The sequence below is a fragment of the Eleutherodactylus coqui genome, chromosome 1 (genome assembly GCF_035609145.1).
Source record: "Eleutherodactylus coqui strain aEleCoq1 chromosome 1, aEleCoq1.hap1, whole genome shotgun sequence".
Taxonomy (NCBI): domain Eukaryota; kingdom Metazoa; phylum Chordata; class Amphibia; order Anura; family Eleutherodactylidae; genus Eleutherodactylus; species Eleutherodactylus coqui.
Window position 1 is genome coordinate 468,026,328 of NC_089837.1, and position 17,797 is coordinate 468,044,124.

At 41.3% G+C, this 17,797-nt stretch overlaps 1 protein-coding gene across 1 annotated transcript in view; it reads right to left on the bottom strand.

Moving 5' to 3' along the window:
• Window positions 1–3,372: 3,372 nt before the first annotated feature.
• Window positions 3,373–17,797, bottom strand: part of LOC136585065 (electroneutral sodium bicarbonate exchanger 1) — a 176,229-nt gene continuing 161,804 nt past the window's right edge. The window contains exons 19-25 of the mRNA XM_066584362.1: window positions 17,448–17,699; window positions 13,298–13,366; window positions 10,392–10,565; window positions 9,338–9,475; window positions 7,989–8,089; window positions 6,647–6,742; window positions 3,373–4,773 (exon numbers count right to left, since the gene is read on the bottom strand). Coding sequence (XP_066440459.1) covers window positions 4,761–4,773; window positions 6,647–6,742; window positions 7,989–8,089; window positions 9,338–9,475; window positions 10,392–10,565; window positions 13,298–13,366; window positions 17,448–17,699 — 843 coding nt within the window. The 3' untranslated portion in view covers window positions 3,373–4,760. The remainder of the gene's footprint in view (window positions 4,774–6,646; window positions 6,743–7,988; window positions 8,090–9,337; window positions 9,476–10,391; window positions 10,566–13,297; window positions 13,367–17,447; window positions 17,700–17,797) is intronic.

A 17,797-nucleotide genomic window follows, 5' to 3' on the forward strand; every position in this document is an offset into this window, starting at 1 on the left:
TACCTATTAAAATAAGGACATCAATAAGAAACCCTAAGGCCAGCTTCACACAAACGCATTACGGCCACCTTTATGAGCCTGTAATACGGACAAGTTTCCCGGCATGACCGCGGATTTCCTGACGCAAAAAGAGTATCCTAGATTCGAATGATGCTTCAATTTTGGGTGAAGAAACCAATGGTCAGGCCAGGACACTCGCCCATGAAACGCTTGTGTGAAACCAGCCTAATAAGAGTAATATAACGAATGTAGTTTCACCCAAAGTGGCACAGAGGAAAGCATTAGTGGTTTTCTAAAGTTATCATGCTATCTGATATCATATGATCTTTCTCAGCCGGTAGGTAGCTGTGTGGCACAGGATACTTTTATACGTGCCAACAGTCACCCGAATAATCACCCTAGAGTGAATACAGGTGACCATCAGCCCATGTAAACATGGGACTCGAAAGGGCAAGTAACTGAGAACCACCTAACAACCAAGTGACTGTTGGCCCGTGTAAACAGGCAGTCGTTCATCATGAGCGACTGCCTGTTTACTCTGAATAGAGACGGGCAACCGGAAGACATCCCCAGAGTGCTCCGCCTCCATTCAGCAAGCGGCTATCGCTCCTGTGTGAAAGCAAAGGAATGATAGTCATCACGTGTAAAAGAACCCATACACGTGAGTCAAAAATCACAGACATGAGCCTTCTCCTAGCTGCGGATTCGCTGATCAGTATCATGTGATACACCATATGATTCCAACAAATCAGAAAGTACTTTCTTTGTACCCACTAATATAACACAGTATCAATGTCCCTTTTTAATAGGTCTTAGTGTCATGTTTTCCTTAACTATGTTAACCTACCTCCTAATATTTTAATCCAAGTTTTAACCCCTGCCCCTGTTCCACTTTTAGAACACCCTCAAATTGATAAATTAGTCTTTTTATGTATATTTTCACAAGCACTGCCCCTTCTGTGACCCAGTTCATTTGACAGTCTGACCAAAAAAAAAAAAATGGGGCGTGCATGTTGGAAGGGGTAAGATGTTAATACACTGTACCTAAGATGACTAGTTAAACATAGACAAGTTTTCACCAGTGCGCAGGTGAAACGTCACCTTATATTGTTTGTTACTTAGAACATCAACTAAAACTATAATAGTAGGAAACGGTCACAAAACAAAATTTAGTAATAAAAATATGCATACATATTTACAAAGACATATGTAAATGGAATAAAAACAAAATCAACTTAAAAAAAATGTAAGTGCTAGCTAGACACAAGATAGCCGCCCGCTTACCAGAAGCAGTTCGAGATAACGTTCTATGAACACAATTAGAATAGTTTAAATATTCCAGCATAACACAGCCCATTAGGGCGCGTACATGAGATATTACAGTGTTTATTTGTTGGCTCTGTAGTCTGGTACTGTACTACCTTACATATCCACTAGGTGGAGCTGTTATTTATGATAAGCATCGCTTGGCGATCGGCATACAACCTGATCGATTTGAAAGTGGGTGACACAGTGATTTGGGCTTGTAGCAGCTAATAATTAAATTATATCTTTATGACTTTATTAATTGATTTTCTAAAACGCAGTATAATCCTGGCAGATGATAGGTGTAATTTCTGATCACCTGAATTGGATTTAAACGGTTCTTACAAAGTTATATAAACTCTTATTGCATACAGAAAAATACAGTGAAAATCAAGAAAATTTTACTAAAGATCAAAAAACAAAAAAATTATTTCTAGATTTCACTGAAATTGTAATCACAACATCTTGTGTGAGTGCTAAACATCTGCCACATTTGCCTACGACTTTAGGTTGAAACTCACCCACAGCGATACACTATGCCGGATGTCCAGTTTATACAAGGTCTACAGATGCACAGATATTCACATAAGCATGTGCCATAGACAACATCAAGAGCCCGTGACAAATAACTGTTGATTATATATATTCATCTCTGTCTAGAATCTCTCGGCTGATGCTGGTAACAGGATATATATTTACAGGAAACCCAAGTCACATGCCTAGAATGCTTGGTATAAAGGAACCTAAAATATTAAGAAAATATCTTCAAGAGGCGCGCAACAAAAACATTGGTCTCTGCGCTCTTATTGCCATGTCATTAAAGAGGCGAACTAAAAGGGGGATGCACAGAAAACTTAAAATTTATAGCCTTTCACTATCCAATAAGAAGCAAAATAAATTATTCACTACACTAGTTTAAAATAAAAGCAGCTTTCCATCAAATTTAAAGGCAAATGACACCCTTGTAAGAATTTTTTTTATTGCTCATATGTAGTGCTGATTGAAAATCTTCTACCGTTCTGAGTCTGCAGTTCATACGCAGATTTGTGGGTTTCCATGGTTACAGACTACAAACTCTTGTGTAGTCTGATATTGTTCTGCTTTTCGTCTGACTCTTACTTTTTGCTGGCATACAATCAGTAGGTTAGCATGAAGTAGGACACAAATAGAAGTGAATAAGACTAGACTCAACAGTAGATAGTAGCCAGGGAGACATGTAGGAGCTGTAGACACTAAATGGTAATGATTTTAAGACTTTTTCAAAAGATGGACATGAAGGAAACAGGAAATGACACTCAGCAGGATAGCACGATCTCAGATGAATTCAGTAGTGGGTAGGTATTGATATACAATGGATTCTTAAACCTTGGCCCTGGGAGAACCTTGGCACGACCCCCTTAAAAAATCCAGAAGAGCTTTTTAATGAATGTTGTGGTAAAGATCCAAATGGAACTGGATAGAGTGTAGCTTATTGGTGAACACAGTTTAATACATTTTGGTGGTAGTGGAATCCCCTTCTTCAGGACCATATACAAAAAGAGTATGTACTTATACTTCTAGTAGATGGAATCTTGATAAAACTGTAAGATGAGAGTTCCCATCGGTTCCCAGGCGATCAGCAGCATCCTGCCCGAAAGAAGAGGTTGCCCCACCCAGAAGTCTCAGAACCAGAAATGGCGTGCATTACACACAGAAAGTTGGCAGGCGTTGCACCAGCAGGAAATGCAACAATCCAGCAAAGGAAGGCACACCATTTCCTCCTCCACGTAGGGTGACTTCCACTTCTAGGCACTGTGCCGGGCAGGATGTCTCTGCTTACCTTAGAGCCGGCAGGAACTGCCATCTCATGCTTTTGTGAGGATTCCATCTACTATAAATGGAAGTACATACTCTATGTTTCTATACGTCCTGAAGAAGGGGATTCTGCTACCCCCAAACTGTGTTGGGCTTTTTTCGCCAATAAACTACACTCAATCATCTTTACCCAATTCCATTTAGATTCTTACTGCAATGTTCACTATAAGGCTCTTCTGGATTTTTTGGGGGGTGAGGCAGGGTTCTCCTAAGATGTGAGCATTCTTATATCAGTAGTTACCCACTATTTATTTAATCTGAGATTTTAATATGCTTCCTGTTTCGTACATGTTCATATTGGCTTACCCCCCTCGGGTGTGTTCTGGAAGAGGCAGCTCACCCACTTGTATTTCAGAAAGGTTTATCCAAGGAATCACGCAAGATCCTTCCACCCTATACTGAGAGCCCCACTGGATTATAGTGTGCCACACATCCGGTGGGTCCCTACTGCCAGTCTATTGTCTCTACGAATCACAAATTAGAGTGAGCACCACTGAGTCCAATTTTTGTTTTTCTTATGTCAAAAGACGTGTAATTTTAAAAAATTTTTTAGAAGCAATAAAAGTAAATTTCTTGCAAAGGTGAAAATAGCCCAGATGTAGCAGAGCTGAAATTGTCCTTTTTTTAATGATGCAATGTGAGAACTTGCCAACATATTGTAGTTGCATATATTGAATCCCAAAATCCCAAGACATTTTAGGCTCCACCAGGAATGCCCTCAAAACCGCAAGGAAACTTTTCTTTTTACAACCCCCCCCCCCCCCCTCCAAAACCAGTTTTCAGGGCAGTCCCATGAAAGGAGCACTGCTGGATGGTATATAGAAGATTTATCTGCAGTCCTATGTAAAACCACAGGTAATACATTATGATATCATGGCACAACATGCTAGATGACAAATTCAACCCTGCTATATCTACACATTGTATGGCGCTCTGGCTTCACACTTGGTCTATATGACGAAAAGGGCTGGAACTTCTTGACATCTAAACTAAATAAAAGCACAATCCATTATATCTGCGTACCGACTGATTGGAATATATTACATCCTACGGAACTGCAGGAAACACAAACTAAGCTCAGGCCACTGTCAGCAGTCTAGATGTTGTGAATCTGGATTTTACAAGACGACCAGCAAATTCCCACCGAATGCCGCTATATTGTGGTTTTCCGTTACCCTAGACTATACTCTTATACTAGGAGTATATAGTAACACTCCTCTTTAGGATGGCAAATACTAGAACTGGAAATATACAGTCTTAAATGTACCCCCCAATGGGGTAAAGGGGAACTTGGTGAGATTCTCAGAATCCTTCTTGACATGCTTCCACTGAATCCATATAAAGTCCCAGGTCTACGTTGTTGTGGTGGAGAATCCCTCTTTCCGTGTGCACGGACGGCACAGGATGACACCAGCTTGTTTAAGCACGCACTGAAAAGTGAATAGAAAAATTATATATTTTTATAAGAAAAAAAATTTTTTTCAATGGCTTTAACATGGATCCTTCGCGTGAATACGGGGAGCTCCTTTCAAAACGCTATGCCACATTGGAGTCTTGGCCTTTCCCTGAGTCATCGTGCTGTCCATCACATGCCAAGACGCCTATTTAAAAAAGCTGCAAGAAATGGAAATGGAATGGTTAATAGTCAGAAACAATCGTGACGCAAACGTACATAAGTCGGCCAATCACGATGGCTGAATACAGGACAAATGTCATTTTCAACAAAAGTTCTGCAATATATTTGGCAGGTGGGGATCACATAATGTCAGCGACACTTGCAGTTTTTGATGCAGTGAATGTTGGGCCTAAATCAGAAGTGGATCCAGCAGGAAGGAGAAGTAGAAGTCCTTCCTTCTCATTTACCATCTCTTTTTAATCCACTTCTGGCTTTAGCTCAAAAAAGTACATGAAAAACTGCTACAAAAATGCAACGTCTTTCCAAAGAACACTGTGTGATGTCACTCTAACTTCAGAGGAATTTCCTAATTTATAATCTCTGATGAGTCTTCTGGTCTTGTCAAATTTCATGGTATATTGCAATTTTGTCCTGAGAAACATTCCAGAATGATCATACTTCTCAATTCTAGAACTCTGGATTTATGGAACCTCACTATATAATACAGAGTAGCCTATATAGTGATGTGTCACCAATGTAGGTAAACCACATGACTGCTAATAATAGGCCCATGACCGATTGGCCTCCCCCAATCCCACCGCTGACTCGCCTCCCCTTTCCCCTGAATGTCCAGAAGCACAAGTTTTACTTTCATTCTGCTTTCATTGGGGATAAAAAAAATTTATTTTTTTAAACATTTCTAGTAATTTTTTTTTTAATTAGTATATTTACATTAAAATAAAGTATGGGAAAGGGTTCCTCATTTTGTTTCAGACCTTTTGATATATAATATGCATAGTTTTGGTTTACAGGGCGCTTATAGCGATGGTTTTGGTTGAAGTCTTTTTTGTGTTATTTTCTTTCTTATTGTTGTTTTATTGTTCTACTTATGTATGCAATTATGTTTTTTACTATCTACTGTATGTCCCCCATGACGTCATATAAGACCTCTGAGGGACCTTCACATTTAAAAAAAAAAAAAAATTTGACACTTTCCCACTGTAGCTGGGACATCCATAGGAGCCCTAGTTGCAGGGGAAAGCAACCCCTGTGGTGACATGAGTCACTGGCAGAGCTGAAAAGGGTTTAGTAAGACCCTCCAGCTCTGCTGTAGCAGGGAATCCCGGCGTTCATGTAAACCCCCGACTCTCATAGTGAAAGTTACACTTCTACTTTCACTTTTGGAGCACACAGTGCTCATTGAGCGCTGTGTACTCGGGGAAGGAAAAGGCAGAAAGGGTTGAAAACCCCTCCTGCCTTCTCCTCCGCGTTATCAGCTGTTACTAACAGCTGACAACCCCTCCTGCCTCTTAATTAATTGCAGAAGGCAGGAAGCTTAAAGCCCCGCGGTAATTTTACATACGGACAGGCTTTGAGCCCAGGACCCGTATATTTACAGTGCCTGGTCCTTAATGGGTTAAAATAGTAAATTAATAATCCCAGATGGTAAGCATCGTCTGAAAACAAATATGCAATGCCAGAATTGCGCTTTTTTTGGTCACCCTATCTAGAAAAAAAAATAAAAAGCAATTAAAAAATAGTCTGGTGAACTCCAAAATGGTACTAATAAAAACTACAGGTCTCCCCACAAAAAGAGAGACTTCACTCAGCCCAATCGATGGAAAAAAAAAAAAAAAAAGAAGTGGTCATGCTGGGAACTGTAGAACATGACCTGGACAGAGGAGCATCCATGGCCTTTGGTCATGAAAAGGTTAATCTTCCATACAGGAAGAGGATGTACAAGTCTTTCCTTCAGAGGACTCTTATAACTAGTCATCTTCACTGGGTCTCCTTCTATCCTCACAAGATTTTACATGGACTACAGGATGCCCGCCAGTATATGGAGGGTGCGAGATCCAGGGTTTCACTCACCTTCTGTCCTTTGATTTCTCGTTGTTCATGCTAAGTGCTTTCCAGACGGTAGTTTTCGGCATTTCATCAGAAATATTGATATCCGAAGGATCACATCTAAAAAAACAAATATGACCGTCATAATAAGTGACGGAAACTTCAAGTATAGGTTTTACTTTTACCCCCTGAAGTGGAACCTGTTGCATGCTCCTCCTACAATGACTTCATAAGTCACACAAATATGCGAAACTTAACGGGGGGTCCGAGTTCACACAAAAAGTATGTTCCCCTTGCAGTAAAATAACAGATCACCATATAAATCACATCTCCCCTTGTGTCCCGCAGGGCCGCTCCAGGTCTCCCCTCTGACATTACATTCACAGGTGACCCAGCCTGTTTATGGGACGTCACAGGTGCTGCAGCCAATAATGGCTCTCCATTGCAGAGCTCTGTCATTGGCTGCAGTGCCTGTGACGTCCCCTAAAGTGGGCGGGACAAAGCCTGTAAATAAACAGAGCAGCTGGGAATCAATCAGTGCCCTTGTACACAGCGGGAGAGAGTAGAGTTGATCACCGGTGCTCAGGAAAGATGTCACAGTGCTTGAGGGGGTTCAAAGAAGGGCAACTAAACTAATAAACGGAATGGGAGGACTGGAATACCCAGAGAGGCTATCAAAATTGGGATTATTCACCCTGGAAAAAAGACGGCTAAGAGGTCATCAAATAACCATGTATAAGTACATGAGGGGACAATACAAGGATCTCTCCCAAGATCTGTTTACACCCAGGACCGCGACGGTAACAAGAGGACATCCGCTACGATTAGAGGAAAGTAGGTTTCATCACCAACATAGAAGGGGATTCTTTACGGTAAGAGCAGTTAGACTGTGGAACCCTCTGCCGGGAGGAAGTGGGACTTGATGTCTTTCTGGAGTGGAAGGATATTATAGGCTATAAATCTAAGGTTATTTGTTAATCCGGGTATACAGGCAGGTAGGAACTATTAGGGGTTGATCCAGGGAACAGTCCGATTGCCATTAGGGAGTCGGGAAGGAATTTTTTCCCCAGAAGGGATAAATTGGCTTCTGCCCTTGGAGTTTTTTGCCTTCCTCTGGATCAACACAGGGGGATAGACAGGCTGGACTAGATGGACATTGTCTTCATTCAGCCTTACATACTATGTTACTATGTTATATGACAATTTGTTATGTTACTGCAAGAGGAACATACTTTAATAAAACTCTCATTACAGAGAATATATGTATTAAAAGGAACAATAAAAAGTGAAGGAAAAACAGGAAATTTGTCTGTGTGCGGTCTACAATCTAGGAATATAAAATAACACATGTATATATTAGGCTTACCTTGAATTATTGTTTCTCCCAGGGCTTCCCAATAACTTTCTGGTTTCTAAGGGGAGCTGTACTCCTTTGTCATCTGCAGCCTGCAACATTTTCTCTGCCTCCTATAAAAAGTTTCCAGTAGTTAATGAAGTGGGTTATTTCTGCCCCATGTTTATGACTCTACATAAGGACTGGGGCGGTTTCTCCTAATTGAGAAATGAATTCAATGTGTAACCTTAAAGTGATCCTTTGGGTCCCAGGGCCGGAGAGGGATGAAGGTGTGTTCTCTGCAGTTGTCTTTCACTGCCATCCCTCCCATCTGCTGGTTTTGGGTCATCCAAGATGGCTAATGCAATCTTCAGTCTAATTAACCCCCACAGTGCATTGGTAGTGTTAGACTATATCAATGCACTATATTTGCTCTCCGATTGGGCCGAGCTGCTTACATGATCAGCACTGTCCAATCAGAAAGCAGTGCACAGCGTGTGTTAGGTAGTTAAAAAATTGCCATGGCCATCTTGGACTGCTGAAAGCAGGGTGCAGAATCGGCAGACTATAGAACGTGCTATACAAAGTGATATCTGACAGTAGATCAGTCTGTTGATGTTCAGAGCATTTTCAAGTGTTACAATTATAGTAAAGTGAACAATATTTCCAGAGATCCTTACAACTTTTATTGTACTGTAGTGACATCTGGTGGCAGGAATAGGTAATGCAGATTTATAAAGCGGATTTTTATCTTTTTGCACAGATTCTACTAAACTGTTGTCATATAAAATGCTTCAGTCAATCAAGTGTGTCATTCGCATGTCATTGAGTGGGGGAGATTTGTCAATACTGTCTTAAATTAAGATGGCATAAAACTAAAGCAAACTGGCAGAAACTACAGCAAGTTTATCATAGAGGCGCATCCTGGGTAAGAGATTTGGTATATCTTGCTAGACCTCTACGACACTCCTTTTTATACTTATGCCACCTCTCGGCTGCCTTACTTTCCACCAATATTTTGCACCAACATCATTACACATGCCATTACTAAGTCTGTCACATTCTACTGCTCCACGTGCCCTTTTCTAGACACGCTGCCTAATAAGGTGCAAAAAGTATCTAAAAGACTTAATAAAACTGATGCACAGTATGTGCACTAGTTCTTCGCGCACTTTCAGACAGAATTGTGGTGGATTGTGCTTAAAAACTCCCCCCCCCCCAAGCCAATATAGTATGCTAAAAGGCTGCAATCCAGAATGTTTCAACTAATGCTCAAATGAACTGAAAAGTTCTTCCACCGAATGAAACTTTGTAGTCTTCTATGCATAATATGTTCTTGCACAGCTACATGTTGTGTGTATCGCATGCCTCCAATCCTTTACCTCCAGTTCCTTGGCTTTGTTCTTTGCATCTTCCAGCTTCTTCTTCTTACTCTCCGGCATCAAGTCGTCCAGCCAGCTCAGCTCCCGATTGGTGAAACAGAAATCCATGACTTTGCGGACAAACACCAGAGCTAGGACCTGTCAAGGCAAACAGTCACTAGCGCTAGAAGTAAGAGTAACTTCTCAGAATGACAGATACAACAACTTCTAGGCACAGAGGGCGTCTGACATACATCACACAAGTTCTAATTACTACTTATGACACAAGCCAGAACTCTCACACCTAACACTCATTCATCACATCAGTGTCCTCCCACCAGGTGACACGTTTCTGATTTTTTTTCTTCACTTGTTTAACCCTTTCCAATCCAATTTGTATTCTGGTTTTCCTAGGGGGCTTACTCTTTTTCTGCTGTTATACAACAGCGCTACCTGCTGGCTAAAGCCAGTACTGCATGAGGTAACACATTGGATAGGCTCTGACAGCAGAGAGGCTGGCAATATACAGTAAGAGAACCCAGATGGATGTCTTCCAGCATCAGAGCTGTACAGACTTAAATCGTAATGTCTTCAGACGTCAGACAGTGGATTGGAAAGGGTTAATGGGAATCCTATGAGCTGCTATAGGTGTACAATCATGGTCAAAAGTTTTTCAGACTCTGTTTTCCCAAAGTTTGCAGCTTCAGTGTTTTTAGATCTCGCAGTCAGATGTTTCTATGGTTACTAAAGTACAATTCTAAGCATTTCAAAAGTTTTTCAACTTTGAGAAATACATTACGTTTAGGTATAGACTCAATATTTAAGACATTAGCCTTTTTTCAAGGCTTCTGTAATTCATCCTGGCATATAGGAAATCAGCTTCTGGGCCAAATCCTGACTGATGGCAACCCATTCTTGCCTGATCAGTGCTTGGAGTTTATAACAATTTTTGTCAGCCTCAAAACTTTTTGCCACAGCTGTACATGAGCCCAAAAACTCACTTTAGGCATTAAAAAAGAAAAGGCAAGCAGAATAGTTCCATAGTCTTTCCAGATCGTCAATAGACGTATTTTACCATCATAGGAAACACAATTGCAGCTGGAGAAGCCTTAATAACCCAGAGCAGGACCAGACAACTGAGCTGGATTATAGTGAAGAGATGGACTTTGCGCAGAGGAACGTGCCGCAGGTAGATGAAGTCAGGCTGGTGTTTGGCCGGCATCGCGAACAGGAGGAGACGGTCAAAGAACTGCAAAAAGGAAATGAAAAGATCCAGCGTGAACCATTCTGACAAAGACACAGATGAGCTGCTACTGGCTTTAGATTTCTGCCTCATTACTATGTTAATTGTATGTCAGTCTTAGTAGTATAAACAGATTTGCCTTGAATTCAGCAGCTGTTTTAATGCATATTTCAGCTTTGATCACTGGGACTGAGGGATTTTTGGAAATGTAGAAATGTATGTTACTCACAATGACTTAAATGCTAACTACTTTTTTCTTCTAACATTCATGTATAACAAAGTTGGGGATGTGGAAGATTCTGAAGTCATGGCTCTGTCCTTCTACAGCACCACTCTTATCTGAAGACTGTGCCTGGTATTGCAGTTCAGTCTCCTTGATGTTAATGGCGCCGACTTTGCAGTAGCCGACACAAGTCTTGGACAAGACTGGTGCTATTGCTAGGATGGAGTGGCCTCAGTGTACTAACCTCATACAACTAAAACAAAGTTTTAAAGTGGCACTCAATATTTAGAGCTATGTGAAAGGGAACCTGTCAGTGCGTTTACCCATACTAAACAGACTGGGGTGAACTATGGATTAGGAAGTCTATTTTTTAATATAAGTTTGTAAATGTTCTATGTCTAAGCATTAGAGATGAGCGAGCACGCTTGGATAAGTCAGTTACTCGAGCGAGCCTCGCTCTTCACGAGTAACTGCATTCTTGTCCGAGCATGCTCGAAGATGGGGGGGGGGGTAGAGAGAGACATCTACTCCCCGCTATCCCCCGCCGCCCCCCCAAGCACGCTCGGACAAGAATACAGTTACTCAAGAAGAGCGAGGCTCGCTCGAGTAACTGACTTATCCAAGCGTGCTCGCTCATCTCTACTAAGCATACCTGGAAAAAAACATCTTTAGGCCTCATGCACACGGGCTGATTTTTGCTGCGGAATCTGGAACGGACGTCCCGCTTCGGATTCCACAGCATGCTATGGAAAAATGATTTTTCAGGCACACAAGCGGAAACCAATTGCGATTTCCACTCGCTAATGAAAAATCACAGCATGCTCCATTTTACTGCGGTTCCCGATGGACAGCTTCCATTGCAGTCAATGGAAGCCGTCCGATCCCCGGCCCGTCCGCCATTGACATTGTGGACATGCTGCGGATTCCACGGCACTTCCGCACACATCAGCAGTACAGAACTTCAAGACATGGACAAGTACACAGGGTCGCTGGTGGATTCCGTGCAGGATTCCCCATGTGGAATCTGTGCGTGCCCCTGGACATGAGGCCTTAAGGCCTTCCTGTGCCACATGCAAATGCCAACGGTCCAGTGGGCGGGCCTGGGCAGTCTCTTCTGGCGGCAGGTCTTAGCATAAGCCTGCACACCCAGGCTGCTGCTCTGTCATCCACAGTGCACTTTGAACTTCCATGCGCCACAAGTTCAAACACCCCCTCCCTAATGATTTGTGCACATGCTCATTACATGTCTCGGACAGCTTCTTATCCCCCTATGAATATTCATACTGAAGATCAGCACACAGAAATTTCCAAAGAACGGGTGCAGAAAATATGTTAGAAAATAGTATAACTTATGTACTGAGACTCGAATATCCCTTTTATAATATATATATATATCTCCCCTAAATGTAAGTTTAAGGCACTCGGCTGCCCTGATTCTTGAGCAGCACTCCGCTGGCATTTGCCCTGGCAGCTATAGGAGTACTAAGCAGCTGCCACAGATAGGCAGCATATAATGTATCTCACTGCAGACTTCCCATAAGCAATTACTCAAGCACCTGGGAACATTTAGCTGCAAGATGGGAATAATCGTCTGCCAATCTTCCTGAGCTCTGAGACATAATCTGTCTTTCCTCCAATAAAGACAGAAGTGCTGCCTCTCGAGCTCCCGTGAAGTGACGTTCTGTGTACTGTACTAATGTATGTGCGCTGGCCAGCCTGGCAGGAGACAGCAGGATGAAGCACATTAAAGAGTTGGCAGAAATGCCAGCTGTGTTAATTATTAAAATTGATACCGCCATAAAGAGATTCACAAAGTCCCCTCTGCTGACCTCGGCTCTTTCTTTTTTTAATGAAGTTCTGCTCAAATCACGTACTTATCTGTATTAGTATGGGTCTTGTATATTTAATAGACTGCAATGGGCATCTTCAGAGGTTAAAAACAGCAACTTTCCTTAGAATATGTAATAGAGTTAATAGGGGGGAGGGGAAGGGACTTGTTATTTGTATAGCGCCAACTTATTCCACAGCGCTTTAAGGTCATTTATTTATTACCCCTCACCAAGCTGGGTACTCATTTTACCGACCTCAGAATTATGGAAGGTTTAGTTAACCTTGAGCCGCTACCTGAACCAGGCAGGGATTGAATTCACAACCTTCAGGTCATGAGCGAGAGCTTAGGACTGCATACTGCTGCCTTAACACACCGTAAAGTGGCCTTTAAAAAGGTTTTTCAGAACTTTGATATAGACAACCTATAATTAGGATATTCCATCAATATCGCAGATTAGGCAATGCCTACTGTCTTTTATAGATTCAAGGAGCCCCTGGCACCTTGATCACATAGTATGCCAACAAAGAAGAAACTAATGCAAGTGAATATACTCGTGAGTCATGTACGAATACTGATGTCACTGAACTATGATGTTTTTGCTATTCTGCCATCAGTGCCAGGAACACCTACTCAAAACATTCAAAAAAAGTATTTTTGCTACTTATAAAAAAAATGGATATTTACCTGTATGCCTCTTAATGAAGACACCCCCATATACAGAAATACTCCATAGAGTACTGGCATAGGTATAAACTGAAAAAAAGGAGACATTTTATGTAAAAGTTATAGAATACTTTCCAAACAATGAGAATTATTATATTTTTATTGTCTCAAAAGATGCTCTAAATTATTAAATCGTACCTGCCATCGGTTTTACCGCTATTAAACCCTCTACATATAAAACAATGATGTGATGCCCATTTATAAACTTATGTTGCTACACTTCCTGGGTAAAGTACACCTATAAAAAAAAAAAAAAAAAAAAAAAAAAAAAAAAGGTATTTTCACTTCCCCCTCCACATGTAAATTACCACCAAGTGGCCCAGTGGGTAGGCTGGACCTTCACTGGCAGGCTTGCTGAGCAGTATCTGCCGGTCTGCGTACCTCCCCTACTGCCATCCCTCTGTGCTACTGTCACATGAAGATGTCCTCCATCTCATTAACGTGGCAACCAAACTCTCATGCATGCGCTGGGGGCTCTGGGACTAGCAAGTGCGCAGTTGGCTCTACTGAATCTGCCCACAAAAACGACAGATCAACTATGCTCAGGCTGCTTCCAGCGTATGCCCTAGAGTTTGATTGTCGCGTCGATGAGGATGCCCACATCACAGTAGCAGAGAAGGGCAGCATTAGGAAAGATAAGCAGGCCTGCAGAGAAGGGCCAGCCCTCTCAGTGGTAATTTGCATGTAAATACCTTCTTTTTTAAGGTATATTTTGCCCAGGAAGTCTTTCAAAATAACTTTATAAATTTGCATCACATCATTGTTTCATCAGTTTACGGGTTTAACAGCTGCAGAACTCATGACAGTTTCCCTTTAAACATTTCCAATTAGCTGATATTCATAAGAAAGGATATCAAATATTGCTGTTTGGAGCTCAGCTATTATTGCTGGGGTAGTTCCAGCAGGACACATATTTCCGCTGCTATAACCAGGTATAACAAAATATTAAAAGGACCATCTAATACATGGCCAGGCCAAGTCTTAGTGGATGATTCTCCCCACTGCCTAATAGCAGGGAATGCCAGACAGCAAAACATAATAAAACAGGTTATACTCACTTCTCCTGGCTTGACGCATGTATGGAATGTCACAGGCTACGGCAGCCTATAGTGTTTTTATGTCCTACAGATGCAGAACATGTATGAAGGAAGATCGCAGGGCAACCTCCCTCTATACAATCCTGGATGCTGGTTGTTTCTTACAGCCGACACCCGGCAGCAACAGTAGCAATGAGCCATGCGGCTCATTGGTACTGTGAACCCTTTAAATGCCCTGAACGATGTTCGGGGGTCTTGTACTGCCCCCACAATGAGATTGCAGGGAGCCATGCAGGTATCATTGCAGCCAGGGGCCTTCTGAAAGGCACCAGGGCTGTCATGGCAGAATGCCCATGAAGCCATCCCTGTGGGGTTGCTTAATAGACTGCCTGTTAGATAGCAGTATGATGTAATTGCTATGGTATTACATCATACTGCAGGAGCAATCAAAGCATCACAAGTTGTCGTCCCCAAGGGGGACTAAAAAAAGAAAAAAAAAAAAAGTTAAAATAAGATCAATAAAGTTTTGCCAATTATTAAAAAAAAACAAAAAAAAAAACAGTGATAAAAGTTTTAAAAATCCCCCTTTTGCCATATTTACAATAAAAGAATCCAAATAATATATCAAAAATTCATATTTGGTATCACTGCGTCCATAAAAGTTCGATATATCAAAGTTACGCATTATATACCTTCTACGACGAATGTCGTCAGAAAAAAATGAACAACAGAAATGTGTTTTTTTAGTCACCCTGTTTTCAAGAAAAAAATGCAATAAAAATCGATCAAAAAGTTGTATGTATTCCAAAATGGTACCAACGCAAACTACATGACGTCCTGCAAAAAATGAGCCCTCGTACGACTATGTTGACGGAAAAATAAAAAAGCCGAAGATGGCGGCAGAAAATAATTTTAAAAAATTAAATATTTTTGAAAATAAATATAAGTAGTATAGGAAAACTATATACGTTTGGTATCGAAGTAATCGCACTGACCCATAGAATAAAGTTATGTCATTTTTGTAGCAGTTTGTGTGCCGTAGAAACAAGATGGCGGGATTTCATTTTTTTTCCATTTTTTTCCACTTAGAATTCTTTAAAAGTTTTTCAGTACATTGTATCAGTGATAAATTGCAAGCTTTAGACTGATTAGCTAAGCTTGCTTACCTTGGACGCCTCTTCTTCTTCAAGCAGATACCGGACTTAGAGAAACTTCTACAAACCGACGTGGACAACAGTTCTCCCATATACAGGGTTAACCCTTCGAGCACCAGGTGAGTCTAACTTTACCTTCCACAATTATGAATACCCTATAATTGCATGAGGCACGTTCTGATACTACTTGTATTCAGTACATTGTATGATACAATAAATAGCACCATTGAAAAATACAACTCGTCCCGCAAAAAACAAGCCCTCATACAGCGACGTTGATGGATAAGGAAAGGAGTTACGATTTTTTAAAAAGGGGGGAAGAAAAAACGAAAATGGAAATAAACAAAAAAGCTCCGTCACTAAGGGGTTAAGAAAAACTAACTCTGACAACTCCTTAAACTATGTTATTATTGCTATTTTTTAGCAGTGCCTTTTCCTGTTCCCAACCTATCAGATCTTGTGAGAGAATAGCAGAAAGAATATTACTATACAAGCGAATCTGTCGGCTCCAACCTGCTGTCCAGGCCGCAGACATGATGTTATAGAGCAGGAGGAGCCGAGCAGACTGATATATAGCTTTATGGGGAAGGATTCAGTAGAACTTGTATGTTATCCATTTAAACCCCTGCTTGTTCTGCACTGCACAGTCCAATGCTAACTTTGCAATGTGGAATCTGCCCATAATGCAGCAGAAGTAGATGAGATTTTACATGCGGTGAAAATTTTCAAAAATTGACCGGCGGTGCAGATTTTGAAGTTTGCAGCGTGTCGATTCTTTTGGTGGATTTGCATTGCCGATTTCACCCTTTGCGACGTTAGTATGAAATACATTAGGGTGAAATCAAACTCGCAACGAAATTCACATGTAAGACATCCATCCCGTAAGCAGGTTTTCAGAAGGTTGACATAAAACAAGCTTCTTCTATGTGCGCTGGGTGAGAATTTATAGCCCAGCAGTACAATCATATCTCTGTCTATGTAGGTCAGCGAGATTAAGGGAGTGGCCCATAAAACTACTTTATGGAAATTGGTTGAGTTATAATTTAATTCACTTGATTTGGGCCGGATGCTGGTGTATAGGATTACAAAACTAGATACTAAAGCTGGTTGTGAGAATTATTCATTTACCATACGTCTGATGCCATAAAATCAGGACACCACATTACTATACTCAATGCAACTCATTAATGAATTAAAGGGACTTAGCGCTTTCATGGCATCTATGCAGGATATTGCATAAAAGTGTGATATGTGTGGGTGCCACCTGTAAGACTCACACCTATCTTGAATTAGGGCTTCCCACTGTCCTCCAGCCACCCTGAATGCGTTGGATGGAGGTGGTTGGGGCATAAAAACAGCCCTAAACTGCACCATCTACGTGACTCCCAAAGAAGTCCGTGAGAGTTGGACAGACAACATTGCACAGCAAGTTATGCCGTTTCCATGACACGGGAGCGGTAGTAGTAGTGTAGCTTGCTGTGCTATGCGGTTTGTGTAACTCCCATTGACTTTAATGGGAGTTATGGAAACAACATACTATAAAGCTCAGCTACTGTCATCCCAGCCAGCCGGTAACCAGCAAGGTTCCCATCTCGACCATGGGAAATGAAAACACCCCCTTGACTGTAAATGTTTTCTGTTGTAGACTATTTTTGTTACTCGTTTGGTTTAAAGGAGTATTCCCATTATGGAATGTTATGGCATATTTTAGTGATACGCTATAATATTAAGATCTTCGGGGATCCAACCTGAACAGCTCAAACACTATTATTCATTTTTATTAAGGTCTATTTCATAAAAAAGGTAAAACACCATCAATATGTTTTTAGCATATAGACAGAAACCAGAGAACATAGAAGAAACCTGTGCAAGAACTGGAAGAACATTCACAGTCCCTGGGGGCATTATTCATTTACATACCTTCAATACAGTAGTCATAAATACAGAGCAACCCATAAGCACAAATATCATCAGGCCGGTCACTCTCTGTTCCCTGATACCAAGAAATTTGGGCTGTTCTCCTGGAGCTGAACATTCAGATTCCAACTTAAGACTGTTGACATGCGTAATGGAGAGGACAGTAGCAGCAACGAACCATGGTAATCCCATGATAGAGCAGATTCCCAGCATCAGTCCCACCATCAGCAGATCCAAGTGGTAGCCACATCCTTTCTGTGGAATGGAAATAGGAATTAGGCTCTTCAGTAATGTAATGCAAATATAGTACATTGACTACATTACTTTATACACTGAATGATCACTACATTAGA